Raw genomic sequence first — 16,022 nt, forward strand, 5'->3', positions numbered from 1 at the left:
AGCTTGCTATTCTCCTCCCACTTGTTTTGGCTATCTAGGATTGACACACCTCCCTTTAAGAGAGTGAAATGAAGGCACTACATAAAAATGCAGTGCTTTTAGAATTGAAGCCCAGCGCTGGAGAAAAGACCATGGGAATGTGACACGCCTCCCTTTTTTGGGCTGCAACCCACTCTCTTCCTGTTGTGGCTTCAAGCTGAGGCAGCCTTCAGAGGTAAACACAATGTACAGGGATGCCCTCACTTAGAGCGCAGGACATCAGAAGTTGCCCCATGAGCATCTCAATCTGTCCTGCACATCCTGGGGGGAACAGAATGCACTTCTAGAATCCTACCTATTTCAGAAGGACAGGACTCTCCCTGCTCGGATGTACACTCAATATTTGGGCTCTGTGGTCAACATCTGGACAAGCAACGTTCAAGTTTAGCTAATACTTGGTTTGTAGTCATCCAGGGCAAAGTTCTTCCAGCTGTGATTTCCTAAATAAGCGCTCTGCAAAAGAAAAAGGGACCTGCAGTTTGGGAAGTAGGTTTTGGTTGTCCCCGTCTGCGGGACATCCACATTTGCCCTGCCTAATGTGGCAAAGCCGTTTAAAGACTGGAAGAATTAATGGGGACACAAAGTCAATGTAGTGCAGCACTTGAGTGTTTGACTAGAACCTGGGATAACAGGGGTGGTTGGTAGTCAACTAAGTTTTACTCAGGGTAGACCCAAAGCAATTAACGAAACCCACATGAGGTTCTTTTTTAAAAAAAGTAAAAATCACAAATTGCTGCAGGAATGGTATGGAGAGCTTCATGCAAGTTGGGTCTATTAATTTCAATAGGTCTATACTGAGCAGAAATTGAATATCACTAGCAACTGGTATTTGACAGTGGAGGTTAGAGCAAAGCCATTCTGCCTAGTAGTTGCTGATAGCTACTGGAATATATTTTGCTTTCAGGTTAAGCCCTGCTAAGGCATCTAACACACACACACACCAGCGTCCCCCAAACCCATCACAACATGGAACCACAACCTATACTAAAATATCTGACCAATACTCTGACTGTGGTTCCTCTTCTTTCTGTGTCCCTTTTATAATTTGCAAATAACACTTATATTTTTGTGCCCCAGCTCTGATTTCACCTGCTTTCCTTTGTCGTCTGGTTTTACTGAGTGCTCCGGAAGATCATTTCCAACTGGGCTGCTGCATCTCTGCCCCTCTCCCTATGCACGCCCATATGCCCCAAATATCGCCTCCCATTTCTGTTTACTAGGAGCTACTCCTCTGAAGAAGAGACCTACACCACCTCAAATCCTCTGTTGTAAGCATAGTCTTTGGGGGAAAATTCCAGCCTGCCTTTGCCTGTTACCCCCGCACATTCCCTGTCTAACATTCTATTCATTTACTAGTCCTTGAACTCCCACCTCCCACCCTCATCTCAAACCAATATTTTAAGTGCATGCGTAGCAGAGAGAATTCTAGGCCCCGGCTGTCTCTTCCTGAAGTTCAGTGAAATGAGGTAATCATTCTGAAGCGTGACATCACAGTTGAGTTTATTGGCACTCAAGTGGCTGAATCCTTGCAAGTTGATTGCAGAGTCCCTCAGAGGTTGGATACTAAGCAAGCGGATTGCTGAGCTCTTTGCTGAAGATGGAGGGCAATAGGTATGAAGATAGCAGCACGGAGAGGCCCACAAGTTCCCTGCTGAGCACACCCCGGAAACTCAGCGTCCACCCCTCCGTGAGCTGGTGAGTGTTGGGGCGGGGCCACCGGATCTTTCCCTTAATGTGTTTGTCTGCTCCCAACTTCCTACCTGTGCACCAAGCAGAAATGCAAATTCACATTAAATCAGAATATGCTTACGCGTTTGTTGAAAGGCTCTCCCTTCCAACGCCTGCCTGTGTGTGCATGGAGAATGTGCTCTGTGCTTAAGAAGCCTCCCCACCCACTAGACCCAGCTGGCTGGTGGCAGTCCTAAATGTGGATTGTAGGCTCTTTGGAGGCAGGGTCCTCTCTGCTGCTTGTTTGTTACCCTCTCTGAAGGTCACTGGTAGATAATGTGTCCCTGTGTATTATAGTCACTCCCTGTTTACCTGCCCTCTCTCCCTGATCGAGCTGGGATAGAATGGCTCAGGCAATCCTTAAGGTACTCTGCATCTAAATTATTCAGGGCTTTATAAATTAAGACAAGGGTATTGACAAGCTGGAAGGTGTGCAGAAGAGGGCAGCCAAGATAATCAAGGGTCTGGAAACCAAGCCTTGTGAGGAGCGGTTGAAGAAACAGGGTATGTTTAGCTTGGAAAAGAGGAAATATGATAAAAGGTAAAGGCACCCTTGACCATTAGGTCCAGTTATGGACAACTCGGGTTGCGCGCTCATTTCGCCCTATAGCCAAGGGAGCTGGCGTACAGCTTCTGGGTCATGTGGCCAGCATGACTAAGCTGCTTCTGGCGAATCAGAGCAGGGCATGGAAACGCTGTTTACCTTCCCACTGGAGCGGCACCTATTTATCTGCTTGCACTTTGACGTGCTTTTGAACTGCTAGGTTGGCAGGAGCTGGAACCAAACAACAGGAGCTCACCGACCTTCTGATCAGCAAGCCCTTAGGCTCTGTGGTTTAGACCACAGTGCCACCCATCTGGAAGAGAGGAGATATGATAGCCATCTTCATATACCTCAAGGATTGTCACATGGAAGAGGGAACATGCTTGTTTTCTCCTGCTCTGGAAGGTAGGACTTGAGCCAATGGCTTCAAATTGCAGGAAAGGAAATTCCGGCTAGACATACGGAAAAAACCTTTTGGCAATCAGAGCTGTTTGACAGTGGAGTGGTCTCTCCCTTGGGAGGTGGTTGACTCTCCATCCTTGAAGACTTTTAAGCAGAGGGTGGATGGCCATCTGCCATAGCTGCTTTAGCTGATTCCTGCCTTGCAGGGCTTGGACTAAATGACTTGCGGTTCCTTCCAATTCTACAATTCTATGATACTATCATTCTGTGAACCTGGCTTGGTAGTCGATGGGCAGTCAGGGCAGCTGCTTTAACAACGGTGCCACATGTTTCTGACCAGAAGCTCTCACTTCTGCGCCAGCTGGAGCTTCTGAACCAGGCCCAAGGGCAGCCCCACGGAGAGCACATTACAGTAGTCCAGCCTTGAGGTTACCAACGCATGGACTTCAGTGGTCAGGCTATGCCTGTCTGGGAACGGCCATAGTTGGCGAACCAAACACAGCTGATAAAAGGCAGTCCTAGCCAGAGAGGAAACTTGGGCCTCCAGCAACAAAAATGTTCCCAGGAGTACCTCTAAGCTATGCATTTGCTCCTTCAGGTAACATCAATTTCCTAAATGTGGGAATGACCCATCCAAAGAGCCTCTGGGATTCCCTTGCAGAGGGGGCAGCTGCCAGTCAGACCAGGTGATACAGTGGGCTTGATGGGCCATGGATGCTGGGCACAGACATGATATGCGAAAGCACATGTGTGTGTGTGTCATGACAGCTGATGCCTCAACTCTCTCAGCAGCAATGGCTCCTCAGTGCACCCTTTGAGTGACTACAGGTGAAGGGAAGGCAACATCCTGCAAAACAGAGCCTGCAAAAGTCTGGCTGTAGCGTGGCATCTCTTAAAACAGCTTTCATAAGCTGTTCATCTTTTTGTGTCCAGGTGTTGTTGGACTCCATTTCCCATCAGCCTCAGCTAGCCCAGCCAATGGTTGGGGGTTCTGGGAGTTGTAGTTCCAACAACATTTGGAGACCGCCATCTTGGCGACCTTACATGATTGATTGATTGAAGGCAGCATCTTGAGAGTGTGTGTCAGGCAGAACTGAGACCCTGACCTGCTTTGCCTTCTCAAGGTTGTCGCATCCTGTGCCAGATACAGATAGGTAGCCGTGTTGGTCTGCCATAGTCAAAATAAAAAAAATCCTTCCAGTAGCACCTTAAAGACCAACTAAGTTAGTTCTTGGTATGAGCTTTCGTGTGCATGCACACTTCTTCAGATACACTGAAACAGAAGTTGCCAGATCCTTCTATATAGTGAGAAGGTGGGGAGGGGTATTACTCAGAAGGGTGGTGGGAATGGGAGATTGGCAGATAGCTGAGATGAGCCTGTTGACGACTCTTAACGACTGCAATAGGTCTTACAGGAAAAGGCAAGGGGTGAGAAGGTGAAAAATGGCTTAGTCATGTATAATGAGATAAGAATCCAATGTCTTTGTTCAGACCAGGTCTCTCCATGGTTTTGAGTTTGGTAATGAGTTGCAATTCAGCAGCTTCTCTTTCCAGTCTTCTCTTTCCAGCATCCTGTGCGTTCAGCCAGCTGTCTGCCAACCTGGTGCCCGAGTGCAACTCTCATCAGTCCCAAGCCGATGCAGCTGTACTTATGGGAGTTGTGTTGTAAACAAAAATTGCCCTTTTCCCCTTATGGGGTATCCAAGAGCCCACATAGAGTCCTTACATAGGTTCCCTATTGGTAGGAGAGAATAACAGAGGCCAACCAGAGAATATTGAGAAGCAAAGCAGCTAGTAAGCCTGATCTTTTATTGATCTGTTGCAACAGGGTGCTCCCCTCACACGCAGGAGAGAGGAGGAACCCAGAAAAATGGCGCGCAAGGCCTTATAAAGACTTTTGAAATTGCCACCCTGTAGATCAAGACCACCCCCAGAAACATCATACCTACATCACAGAAGGGGTGTAAGCTAAGACCACCTCTCAGATACATCATACCTACATCACAGAAAAGGCGGTCTAAAACAGAAATTCGAATGTTGTTTTTCTCCTGTCGTTGTTTATCTCCTGTCTGGCAGGTTACTTGATTGGATTGCCTGGGTAGCCTGGCCAGACTTCACCCTATTCATATCTTAAATGTGCCCTTAAGACAGGATTTGTGAGGAAAGAGACAATGGGGAGGTTTCCCACTTTGACCTTGCAGAGAAAACATTGGCTCAGTTTAGCACATCAAAATGGTTCCAGGTTGGTCTTCCTGTGCTGATCTATGTACGTGCTTGGTTGGTACACTTATGAACATTATGACATAGATTCCCTAGAAAGCAGCTATTTATTTATAATTTGTTTTACAAATTTATAAACCACTTCACAGCCTGCGGCCATCAAAGCAGTATATGGCAGGATAAAAACAAGGTTATGAATCCTTAAAAATTTAGATTTAGATTTAAATTTAGATAAAAAATAAAGATTTAACAAGTTAGCCCCCACCCACCACAGGGAGGAGAGGGCTGTCAATGGCAAGCCAAAGAAACCAACAGGTGCAGCTTCTCCCATCTGCTGCACTTCCAAGCTGTGCCACGCTTCACCTGTTGAACCTCTGCCCATCAAAGACTTTGCTGAATGCGCTCGGAGGTCTGTGTAGCCTGTCAGGCCCCTTTGGAAAACAGAGCCCTGCCCAAGGAACAGGATGCCGCCTATGCCTTAAAGAGAGAGTGCTGTGCTAAGTAAGTGTCCTATCACCGCTTGTGCAATGAGACCTCCTCCTCCTTCTGTGCCCCCCAAATCTGTTCTGGAATTACCCCCAGATTTATGGAGGGCCTGGGTTGCTCACACATGGGGAGGAGCAGGGTTGTGTGTGAGAGAGTTTTGTTGAGTGGACAGGAGACATAAAATAAAGTACAGTGGACACTCGAGTTGCAAAAGTGATCCGTGCAGGAGGCACGTTCGCAACCTGCAGCGTCCGCAACCTGCAGCGCCACGTCTGCACATGCGCGGGTTGCAATCTGGCGCTTCTGTGCATGTGTTGGTGCTGACCTTGAAAGCCCTAAACGGCCTTGGTCCAGTATATCTGAAGGAGCGTCTCCACCCCCATCGTTCTACCCTGAGGTCCAGCACCGAGGGCCTTCTGGCGGTTCCCTCACTGCGAGAAGCCAAGTTACAGGGAACCAGGCAGAGGGCCTTCTCGGTAGTGACGCCTTCCCTGTGGAACACCCTCCCACCAGATGTTAAAGAGAACAACAACTACCAGGCTTTTAGAAGACATCTGAAGGCAGCACTGTTTCGGGAAGCTTTTAATGTTTGATGTATTATAGTATTTTAATATTCTTTTGGAAGCCGCCCAGAGTGGCTGGGGAGGCCCAGCCAGATGGGCGGGGTATAAATAATAAATAATAATAATAGTAATAATAATGTGCAAAGCGCCGAAACCCGTTCTGGTACTTCTGGGTTTTGGTGCATCTGTAACCCGAAAAAACGCAACCTGAAGCGTCTGTAACCCGAGGTATGACTGTACAGGTACCTCACTTTTCCGACATCTCTGTTGCCGAACGTTTCGATTTCCAAACGCCAGAAACTTGGAAGTAAATGCTTCCGTTTTCAAACGCGCCTTGGAAGTCAAATGGCTTGCGCTGTGTACCTGTTGTTTTTCACAATTTTCATGATTGAATTAGCAGACCGCCCTTTGCGCCTCGGTTTCCGAACGTTTCTGAAGTCTAATTGTCTTCCGGAATGGGATTACATTCAAAAACCGAGGTACCACTGTACTTATTTATGCAGCACATAGTTAACCTGTGGAACTCCCTCCCATAGGAGGCAGTGAGGGCCACTAGCCTTGATGAGGATGAGACCAATTCACAGAGGAAAGGGCTGTCAATGACTACTCGCCATGAAAGCTGTTTTCTTCCCTCCTCGGCTGGAGGCAGCAATGCTTCTGGATCCCCGTTGCTGGAAACCACAGGAGAGGAAAGTTGCTCTTGTGTTCAGATCCTGCTGGGGGTGGTTTCCCTTTGGGTCCTCTTGGTTGGCCTCTGTGAGAATAGGACTCTAGAGTAGACGGGCCACTGCCCTGATTCGGCAGATGCTCAGAGATTGGGAGGGGTCTTTGATCAACAGATGGGAGCAGACCATTGGCATGATCCTGTGAATGCTCTTTGTCTGTTGAATTCTGGTGCTGGAGGAGACAGTTGAGAGTCCCATGGACTGCAAGAAGTTCAAACCTCTCCATTCTGAAGGAAATCAGCCCTGAGTGCTCACTGGAAGGACAGATCCTGAAGCTGAGGCTCTAATACTCTGGCCACCTCATGAGAAGAGAAGACTCCCTGGAAAAGACCCTGATGTTGGGAAAGCTGGAGGGCACAAGAAGGGGATGACAGAGGACGAGATGGTGGGACAGTGTTCTCGAAGCTACCAGCATGAGTTTGACCAAACTGCAGGAGGCAGTGGAAGACAGCAGGGCCTGGCGTGCTCTGGTCCAGGGGGTCACGAAGAGGCGGACACGACTAAACAACAACATGTAGACTGGGATAGCTCATTCGCTGGAGACACTTGCTCTCAAGGTCATGAGTTCGTGCCCCATGCTGGGCAAAAGATGCCTGCATTTGGGGTGGGACTAGATGACCCTCAGGGTCCCTTCCAATTCTACAGTTCCGTGTTTAAAAGGAGCAGGGCGAGGGATTGCAGTCAAGGAAAACCGGGGATACAGTGAGCTGGCATAGGAAGCAGTGCATGTATCTGGAGTCTACGGAGCCTGGCTTTGCCCGCTACTCCTTCCGGCAAGAACCCAATAGTTTCAGGCTCCCTGACCCGCTTAGCAGGCAATGCCAGGGACGGAGCCCCCTCTTTTCCCATGCAGAGCTGCTGTTTGCCTGCTGAACTTTGGCCCTATCCAAGCCGCTTGCCCTTGGGGATTCCAGCCTGCCTGGAATCCCCAAAGGAGGGGCAGGTGGATCTCAGGGGCGGGGCTTGGGAGGGGGGGGACGGAACCTGGAGTTTACCGGCTTTTCAGATCCCTAGCAGAAAACAGTTTTACTGGCCAGAGCAGAGCGGCAAGTGCTGCCTTGTGCTGGCGATCCTACTTCCCCGTGGGCAGTAGTGAACGCCATTAGAAAAGAAATCAAGTTTCAGATTAATCGCTGGCCACCCATAAGCATCTCCCAGAATTTTGCAGATCTGCACAGAGTGCAGCTATAGCATCTTGAACGTCCAGAGCTGAACGGAAAGGTACCACTTCTTGCTCCAGTTGATGCAAGCTTGTGCACACAAATGCTTTTAAAGAATCTTCGTTTTCAAGCATCTGCTTCTGCCTTCTTTTTGCTGCCAACACTGTGGGTTAAACCACAGAGCCTAGGACTTGCTGATCAGAAGGTCGGCAGTTCGAATCCCCGCGACGGGGTGAGCTCCTGTTGCTTGGTCCCTGCTCCTGCCAACTTAGCATAGAATCATAGAATCATAGAATCATAGAGTTGGAAGAGACCACAAGGGCCATCGAGTCCAACCCCCTGCCAAGCAGGAAACACCATCAGAGCACTCCTGACATATGGTTGTCAAGCCTCTGCTTAAAGACCTCCAAAGTAGGAGACTCCACCACACTCCTTGGCAGCAAATTCCACTGTCGAACAGCTCTTACTGTCAGGAAGTTCTTCCGAATGTTTAGGTGGAATCTTCTTTCTTGTAGTTTGGATCCATTGCTCCGTGTCCGCTTCTCTGGAGCAGCAGAAAACAACCTTTCTCCCTCCTCTATGTGACATCCTTTTATATATTTGAACATGGCTATCATATCACCCCTTAACCTCCTCTTCTCCAGGCTAAACATGCCCAGCTCCCTTAGCCGTTCCTCATAAGGCATCGTTTCCAGGCCTTTGACCATTTTGGTTGCCCTCCTATGGACACGTTCCAGTTTGTCAGTGTCCTTCTTGAATTGTGGTGCCCAGAACTGGACACAGTACTCCAGGTGTGGTCTGACCAGAGCAGAATACAGTGGCACTATTACTTCCCTTGATCTAGATGCTATACTCCTATTGATGCAGCCCAGAATTGCATTGGCTTTTTTAGCTGCCGCGTCACACTGTTGGCTCATGTCAAGTTTGTGGTCAACCAAGACTCCTAGATCCTTTTCACATGTACTGCTCTCAAGCCAGGTGTCACCCATCTTGTATTTGTGCCTCTCATTTTTTTTGCCCAAGTGCAATACTTTACATTTCTCCCTGTTAAAATTCATCTTGTTTGTTTTGGCCCAGTTCTCTAATCTGTCAAGGTCGTTTTGAAGTGTGATCCTGTCCTCTGGGGTGTTAGCCACCCCTCCCAGTTTGGTGTCATCTGCAAATTTGATCAGGATGCCCTTGAGTCCATCATCCAAGTCGTTGATAAAGATGTTGAATAAGACCGGGCCCAAGACAGAACCCTGTGGCACCCCACTAGTCACTCTTCTCCAGGATGAAGAGGAACCATTGATGAGCACTCTTTGGGTTCGGGCAGTCAGCCAGTTACAAATCCACTGAGTGGTAGCATAGTCAAGACCGCATTTTACCAGCTTCTTTACAAGAATATCATGGGGCACCTTGTCAAATGCCTTGCTGAAATCAAGGTAGGCTACATCCACTGCGTTCCCTTCATCTACCAGGCTTGTAATTCTGTCAAAAAACGAGATCAGGTTAGTCTGACATGACTTATTTTTCAGAAATCCATGCTGACTATTGGTGATCACAGCATTCCTTTCTAGGTGCTCACAGACTGTTCCAGAATCTTCCCTGGTATTGATGTCAGACTGACTGGGCGGTAATTATTTGGGTCCTCTCTTTTCCCCTTTTTGAAAATAGGGACAACATTTGCCCTCCTCCAGTCTGCCGGGACTTCGCCTGTTCTCCAGGAATTCTCAAAGATGACTGCCAGTGGTTCTGAGATCACATCTGCCAGTTCTTTTAATACTCTTGGATGCAGTTCATCTGGCCCTGGAGACTTGAATACATCTAAACTAGCCAAATATTCTTGTACTATCTCCTTAGTTATTCTGGGCTGTGTTTCCTTTGCTGAATCATTTGCTCCAAATTCTTCAGGTCGGGCATTGTTTTCTTTATTGGAGAAGACTGAGGCAAAGAAGGCATTGAGGAGTTCAGCCCTTTCTGTGTCCCCTGTTTGCATTTCACCATCTTCTCCTCTGAGTGACCCCACTGTTTCTTTGTTCTTCCTTTTGCTACGAACATACCCATAAAAGCCTTTTTTGTTGCTTTTAACCTCTCTAGCAAGCCTGAGTTCATTCTGTGCTTTAGCTTTTCTGACTTTGTGTCTACACGTGCTGGCTATTTGTTTGAATTCCTCTTTGGTGGTTTCCCCCCTTTTCCATTTTTTGTACACATCCTTTTTTAATCTTAATTCAGTTAAAAGTTCTTTAGATAGCCACCCTGGCTTCTTTAGGCACCTTCCACGTTTCTGTCTCATTGGTATTGCCTGTCGTTGTGCTTTTACTATCTCCCTCTTAACAAACTCCCAGCCATCATGAACTCCCTTTCCTTTTAGTATTGCTGTCCATGGGATCTCACCCAGCACTTCCCTAAGTTTTATGAAGTCGGCTTTCTTAAAGTCAAGAAATTGAGTCCTAGTATGCTTGGCTGCTCCTTTCCGCTGTATAGTAAACTTCAGAAGAGCATGATCACTCGCGCCTAATGATCCTTCCACATCTACCCCACTAACCAGGTCATCAACATTGGTTAGGACCAGATCTAAAATGGCTGTTCCTCTTGTTGCTTCTCCCACTTTCTGGACAATGAAGTTGTCTGCAAGGCCAGTGAGGAATCTGTTTGACCTTATGCTCTTGGCTGAGTTTGACGTCCAACAAATATCCGGGTAATTGAAGTCCCCCATTACTACTATCTCCCTTCCTTTTGCATGCTTGGCCATCTGTTCCAGGAAGGCATCATCTATGTCCTCCGTTTGGCTTGGGGATCTATAGTAAACTCCCACAATGAGGTCTCTGTTATTCTTCTCTCCCTTAATTTTGACCCAAATGCTCTCACTTTGGCTTTGAGGTTCTAAATCTTGGATCTCTTCACAGGTATACACATCCCTGACATATAACGCCACTCCTCCTCCTTTCTTGTCTGGTCTGTTTCTCTGAAATAGATTGTATCCCCCCATTATTACATTCCAATCGTGGGACTTATCCCACCAGGTTTCAGTGATGCCTATTATGTCATATTTAGTTTGCTGTACCAAGAGCTCAAGCTCATCTTGTTTATTTCCCATGCTTTGCGCATTAGTGTAGAGACATTGAAGTCCATTAATCATTCCCCCGTGTCTCTTATTTAAGGATTTTTTCCTCCCACCACTAGGTCCGCGTGCTGTTTGCTCCATTTGGTCTATGACATTTGGATGATCATCTTCATTAATTGATAGACTCCTACCTTCAGGAGCACTGTCTCCCTCCCCCACATTAGTCAGTTTAAAGCCCTCCTGATGAGGTTTCTGAGATTTTTGGCAAAAACATTTCTCCCAACCGTTGTGAGGTGCAGCCCATCACTTGCCAGAAGTCCATCTTCAAGAAACTGCAGTCCGTGATCTAAGAATCCAAACCGTTCCTGTTTACACCATTTGCGAAGCCAGCTGTTCACTTCCACTATTTTCCCCTCTCTCCCTGGGCCACGTCGTTCAACTGGGAGGACAGACGAGATGACAATTTGTGCATTTAGTTGCTTCAATTTCCTGCCGAGAGCCTCGTAGTCTCTTTTGATCTTCTGGAGGCTATTGCTTGCAGTGTCATTGGTTCCCACATGAACCAAGAGGAAGGGGTATTCGTCAGTGGGTTTTATGATTCCTTGCAGTCGTTCAGTTACATCTTGGATCTTAGCCCCGGGGAGACAGCACACTTCCCGAGACATCTTGTCAGGCCCACAGATCACTGCTTCTGTTCCCCTCAGTAGGGAATCCCCTATCACCACTACACGCCTCCTCTTGGGTTTGGTCGGGGTTCTTCCGTGAGCTGTCCGTTCCAAGGTCGCCTGCACATTCCCTGAGGACTGACTTTGCTGCTCGTCTTCATATACCTGATCGACTGTAATGAGGGAGAGATCCTCAAATGGAGTCTGCTCTTCGTCTTCCATGCTAGGGGAGAGGACCTCAAAGCGATTGTGTATTTCTAAACAATCAGAGTGAACCCTGGGCCTCCTACTTCTTTGAGTCACGTTTCTCCATATATCTGGCTCCTGTGTTGGTGAACAAGCCTCCTTCTCAGGGGAGTCCCCTGTCTCCTCCTTGGTGGAGACGGTGTGCTCTGTTGCTTCCAAGAAGAGCTCCAGCTCTCTAATTCTTTGGAGCGTAGCTACACGTTCCTCCAAAAGCACGTCAAAGTGCAAGTAGATAAATAGGTACCGCTCCGGTGGGAAGGTAAACGGCGTTTCCATGCGCTGCTCTGGTTTCACCAGAAGCGGTTTAGTCATGCTGGCCACATGACCCGGAAGCTGTACGTCGGCTCCCTCGGCCAGTAAAGCGAGATGAGCGCTGCAACCCCAGAGTCGGCCATGACTGGACCTAATGGTCAGGGGTACCTTTACCTTTACCTCTCGCCCATCTTCTGTGGAGCAGCAACGAGCTTTTCCAGGCCTTGCTTTCACTGCTTGGCATACCTGCCTCTGCTTGGCATCATGTTGTTTAGTCGTTTAGTCGTGTCCGACTCTTCGTGACCCCCTGGACCAGAGCACGCCAGATTCTCCTGTCTTCCACTGCCTCCCGCAGTTTGGTCAAACTCATGCTGGTAGCTTCAAGAACACTGTCCAGCCATCTCGTCCTCTGTCATCCCCTTCTCCTTGTGCCCTCCAACTTTCCCAACATCAGGGTCTTTTCCAGGGAGTCTTCTCATGAGGTCTTGGAGCCTCAGCTTCTGGATTTGTCCTTCCAGTGAGCACTCAGGGCTGATTTCCTTCAGAATGGAGAGGTTTGATCTTCTTGCAGTCCATGGGACTCTCAAGAGTCTCCTCCAGCACCAGAATTCAAAAGCATCAATTCTTCGGCCATCAGCCTTCTTTGTGGTCCAGCTCTCACTTCCATACATCACTACTGGGAAAACCATCCCTGTCCCCATTGCCACCTGCCTGCTCTCCATCTTCCCGGCAGCCTCCTCTTTGAGGCTCCCCTTGCAGCTCAGGTTGCCAACTTTCTTTCCCAGCTTCCGCTCCTGTGCCTTTCACAACAGCTTTGATCAGCTGTTGTTAACAGGCCACTGTGCCAATCTCTCATACTACTTTTAAGGAGGGTTATTTGCTGTGGGATCATAATGAAACATAGATTGGTGCTTCTCTTGCAAGCTGGGAAAAGCCCCACTTGCTGATTTTTGTTGATCAAGCTGTTCTTCAAGGCACAGGAGGAGGTTTTTCTCAGGTCATTTGGCAACCCTTCCCCTCAAAATTCCCATTGTCCTAGGCATGTTTTGCAATAACGAATTTCATTCGCGCAAGCAGTTTTTGAGCTCTGGGTGCAGTGCTGCGCCTAAGATTTCAGATTAAAACTGCCGCATGGAAGGAAAGGAGGATTTTTTTCTGCCTCCGCACTTCTGGCTACTTTCCGAAGACTGGAGAAGAGACCCTCTTAAGAATATTAAGGGGTTAGGCAGGGAAAGGACTAGACCATGTAAAAAATGAACATAATATTTTATCTGCAGTTAATTCATTTTCAGCTTTGCATTCTTGTTATTAAAAAGTGTGCCTAGACATTCCGTCGTTGTGTCCATAACCTCAGTTTAAGGTGCCATAAAGCTGCTAGCTAAGTGTGAGCTTCCTGGTTGAGTGATCATTACCCATTTTACAGAAGGAAGCACTGAGGGAGAGCACGAGGAACACACCCAAGACCACTCCTTAAATCTCAGAGAAGATGAAAGCCCACAGCCTTGAATCCATCCAAAGGAGTGGTGACCTCGTCTTTCGAATACTTAAAAGTGCTCATTGGTTTTGCTTTCTTTCCAATATTTTTAGGGGAGGCCTTGAATTTGAGAAAGACCCTGCCACTCAGCAGCTTCCTCCGGCACCAGCTCCCGCCCCAGTAAGTATGAGTTGGGAAGATGTACTGTTGTTTATTTATGCATCTGTCAAAAGTCGTATGTACGTATTCCATGAAAATATATCAAAGCGGTTTACAGCAAGCTGTAATCTGGGATATCTGAGGCCCCTCTGTCAGGCCTTCTCTGGCCATGCTTCATAGAACTGTAGAGTTGGAAGGGACCTCCAGGGTCATCTAGTTCAACCCCCTGCAATGCAGAAATCTTGCCCACAGCTGTCCCTGGTTGGGCTCAAACCATCACCCTTCTGGCCTTGAACTGTGAAAATGCTTATTGACTTACCTAGATGAAGATTTGTGTGCAGAAAGCTCTGGAACTGAAGTGGCTTGAGCGTGGCCTGTTGCGCAAATGCAAGATGGCCCTTGTGGTCTCTTCCAACTCTATGATTCTAAGAGCCCCGTCCATATTTTGCCCCTGGGCCGCCCACCACTAACGTACGGCCCCTGGAAGGTTTGACTGTAAGCAAATGTGGCTCTTGGCTCCGATACAGATATGTACCTTGCCTATGCCTGTAGTGATTGAACCACTCTCCAATGTATGTGTCTCCATGTACATTTTAGTAAAAGCCGTTTCCATGTCTGGTCCTCCACCCACCCTCCATCGTATTGGGATCCATATGGATAATAAAAGATGCCTTTGCCATGTTTTTTATTCTCAAAATATTCTCCCATGTAGCGTACACCATTCTTGAATCTGTACAAGCCCTGAAACATATACATTAATGAGACTTCTTGTTCATGCTCTGGTTGTTTTACTAAAGCATATATATTATGGTGAGAGCTGGACCATAAAGAAGGCTGATCGCCGAAGAATTGATGCTTTTGAATTACGGTGCTGGAGGAGACTCTGGAGAGTCCCATGGACTGCAAGAAGATCAAACCTATCCATTCTGAAGGAAATCAGCCCTGAGTGCTCACTGGAAGGACAGATCCTGAAGCTGAGGCTCCAAGACTTTGGCCACCTCATGAGAAGAGAAGACTCCCTGGAAAAGACCCTGATGTTGGGAAAGATGGAGGGCACAAGGAGAAGGGGACGACAGAGGACGAGATGGTGGGACAGTGTTCTCGAAGCTACCAGCATAAGTTTGACCAAACTGCGGGAGGCAGTGGAAGACAGGAGGGCCTGGCGTGCTGTGGTCCAGGGGGTCACGAAGAGTCGGACACGACTAAACGACTAAACAACAACAATTATGCTGACTAATGGGGGAATGAGGGCAGTTGCAGTTTCTGCTTGTTTAGTGTATATTGGCCATTTTCATAATATATAGGTAAAGGTAAAGGGACCCCTGGCAATTAGGTCCAGTTGTGGACGACTCTGGGGTTGCGGTGCTCATCTTGCTTTACTGGCTGAGGGAGCTGGTGTACAGGTTCTGGGTCATGTGGCCAGCATGACTAAGCCGCTTCTGGCGAACCAGAGCAGCGCACTGGTAAACACCGTTTACCTTCCCGCCAGAGTGGTACCTCTTTATCTACTTGCACTTTTTGTGCTTTCGAACTGCTAGGTTGGCAGGAGCAGGGACTGAGCAATGGGAGCTCACCCCGTCGCGGGGATTCGGACTGCTGACCTTCTGATCGGCAAGCCCAAGAGGCTGAGTGGTTTAACCCACAGCGCCACCCACATCCCTTATTATACATATAAGACCTTAATTTTATTATTTCACTTCCAAAAGCTTTTAAGGAAAGGGCATTCCCACCAAACGTGAAGAAATGGGCCAATGACTTAGGGAAATGGCGGGCAGCTCAGGCCCTTTCTTCCAAGGGCATGCAGCGTAATTCTGGTGTTTTCGGTGACGGACTGACCCCCTGTCTTCCTTCCTTCCTCCCAGCCCAGGCTTCCTGGTCTCCTGAGCAAGTTGGGCCCGGTGTGCTCATCCCACAGGCAGCTGATGAAGGCTGCCGGCTTGTACGATGAGTCTCGCACCAAGCAGGTGGAGGACCAGATCAACTATGACCACTTGCGGAAGCTGGAGCGCATGTTCCGCGAGGCGGACATCGATGGCGGAGGAGGTGAGGCTACTTTCTGTGGGCTCCTTTCAAACCCACACACCATTATTTTTTTAAAAAAATTATTCATTTTTCTTTTTCATTCATTACATACATCTCAAAGGAGGGAAAGAGGGGAGGGGAATGTTTGGTTTGGTCTGTGAATTTTTTTCATATATTTCTGTATTTTTATTTTTTTTTTAACTTCTTGTTTCTTCTGTACAGTGGTGCCCCGCAAGACGAATGCCTCGCAAGACGAAAAACCCGCTAGACGAAAGGGTTTTCCGTTTTTTG

General features: G+C 47.9%; 1 protein-coding gene and 1 long non-coding RNA gene across 3 annotated transcripts in view; one reads left to right on the forward strand and one right to left on the reverse strand.

The window, feature by feature from the left end:
- Positions 1-970: 970 nt before the first annotated feature.
- Positions 971-16,022, forward strand: part of EFCAB8 (EF-hand calcium binding domain 8) — a 69,742-nt gene continuing 54,690 nt past the window's right edge. Inside the window, exons 1-3 of one of the 2 annotated variants that reach the window (XM_082225830.1) lie at positions 971-1,734; positions 13,664-13,730; positions 15,572-15,752. In XM_082225830.1, coding sequence (XP_082081956.1) covers positions 1,637-1,734; positions 13,664-13,730; positions 15,572-15,752 — 346 coding nt within the window. In that variant the 5' untranslated portion in view covers positions 971-1,636. Of the gene's footprint in view, positions 1,735-7,697; positions 7,929-13,663; positions 13,731-15,571; positions 15,753-16,022 lie in introns of those variants that run through there. The other variant, XM_082225831.1, reaches the window with a different exon arrangement.
- Positions 4,487-4,973, reverse strand: LOC309534367. The gene is made up of 2 exons (XR_014220632.1): positions 4,710-4,973; positions 4,487-4,658 (listed from the first exon to the last, which is right to left on the reverse strand). It is a non-coding gene; the product is annotated as an uncharacterized lncRNA (long non-coding RNA).

This window comes from Podarcis vaucheri (genome assembly GCF_965113315.1).
Source record: "Podarcis vaucheri genome assembly, chromosome: 6".
Taxonomy (NCBI): domain Eukaryota; kingdom Metazoa; phylum Chordata; class Lepidosauria; order Squamata; family Lacertidae; genus Podarcis; species Podarcis vaucheri.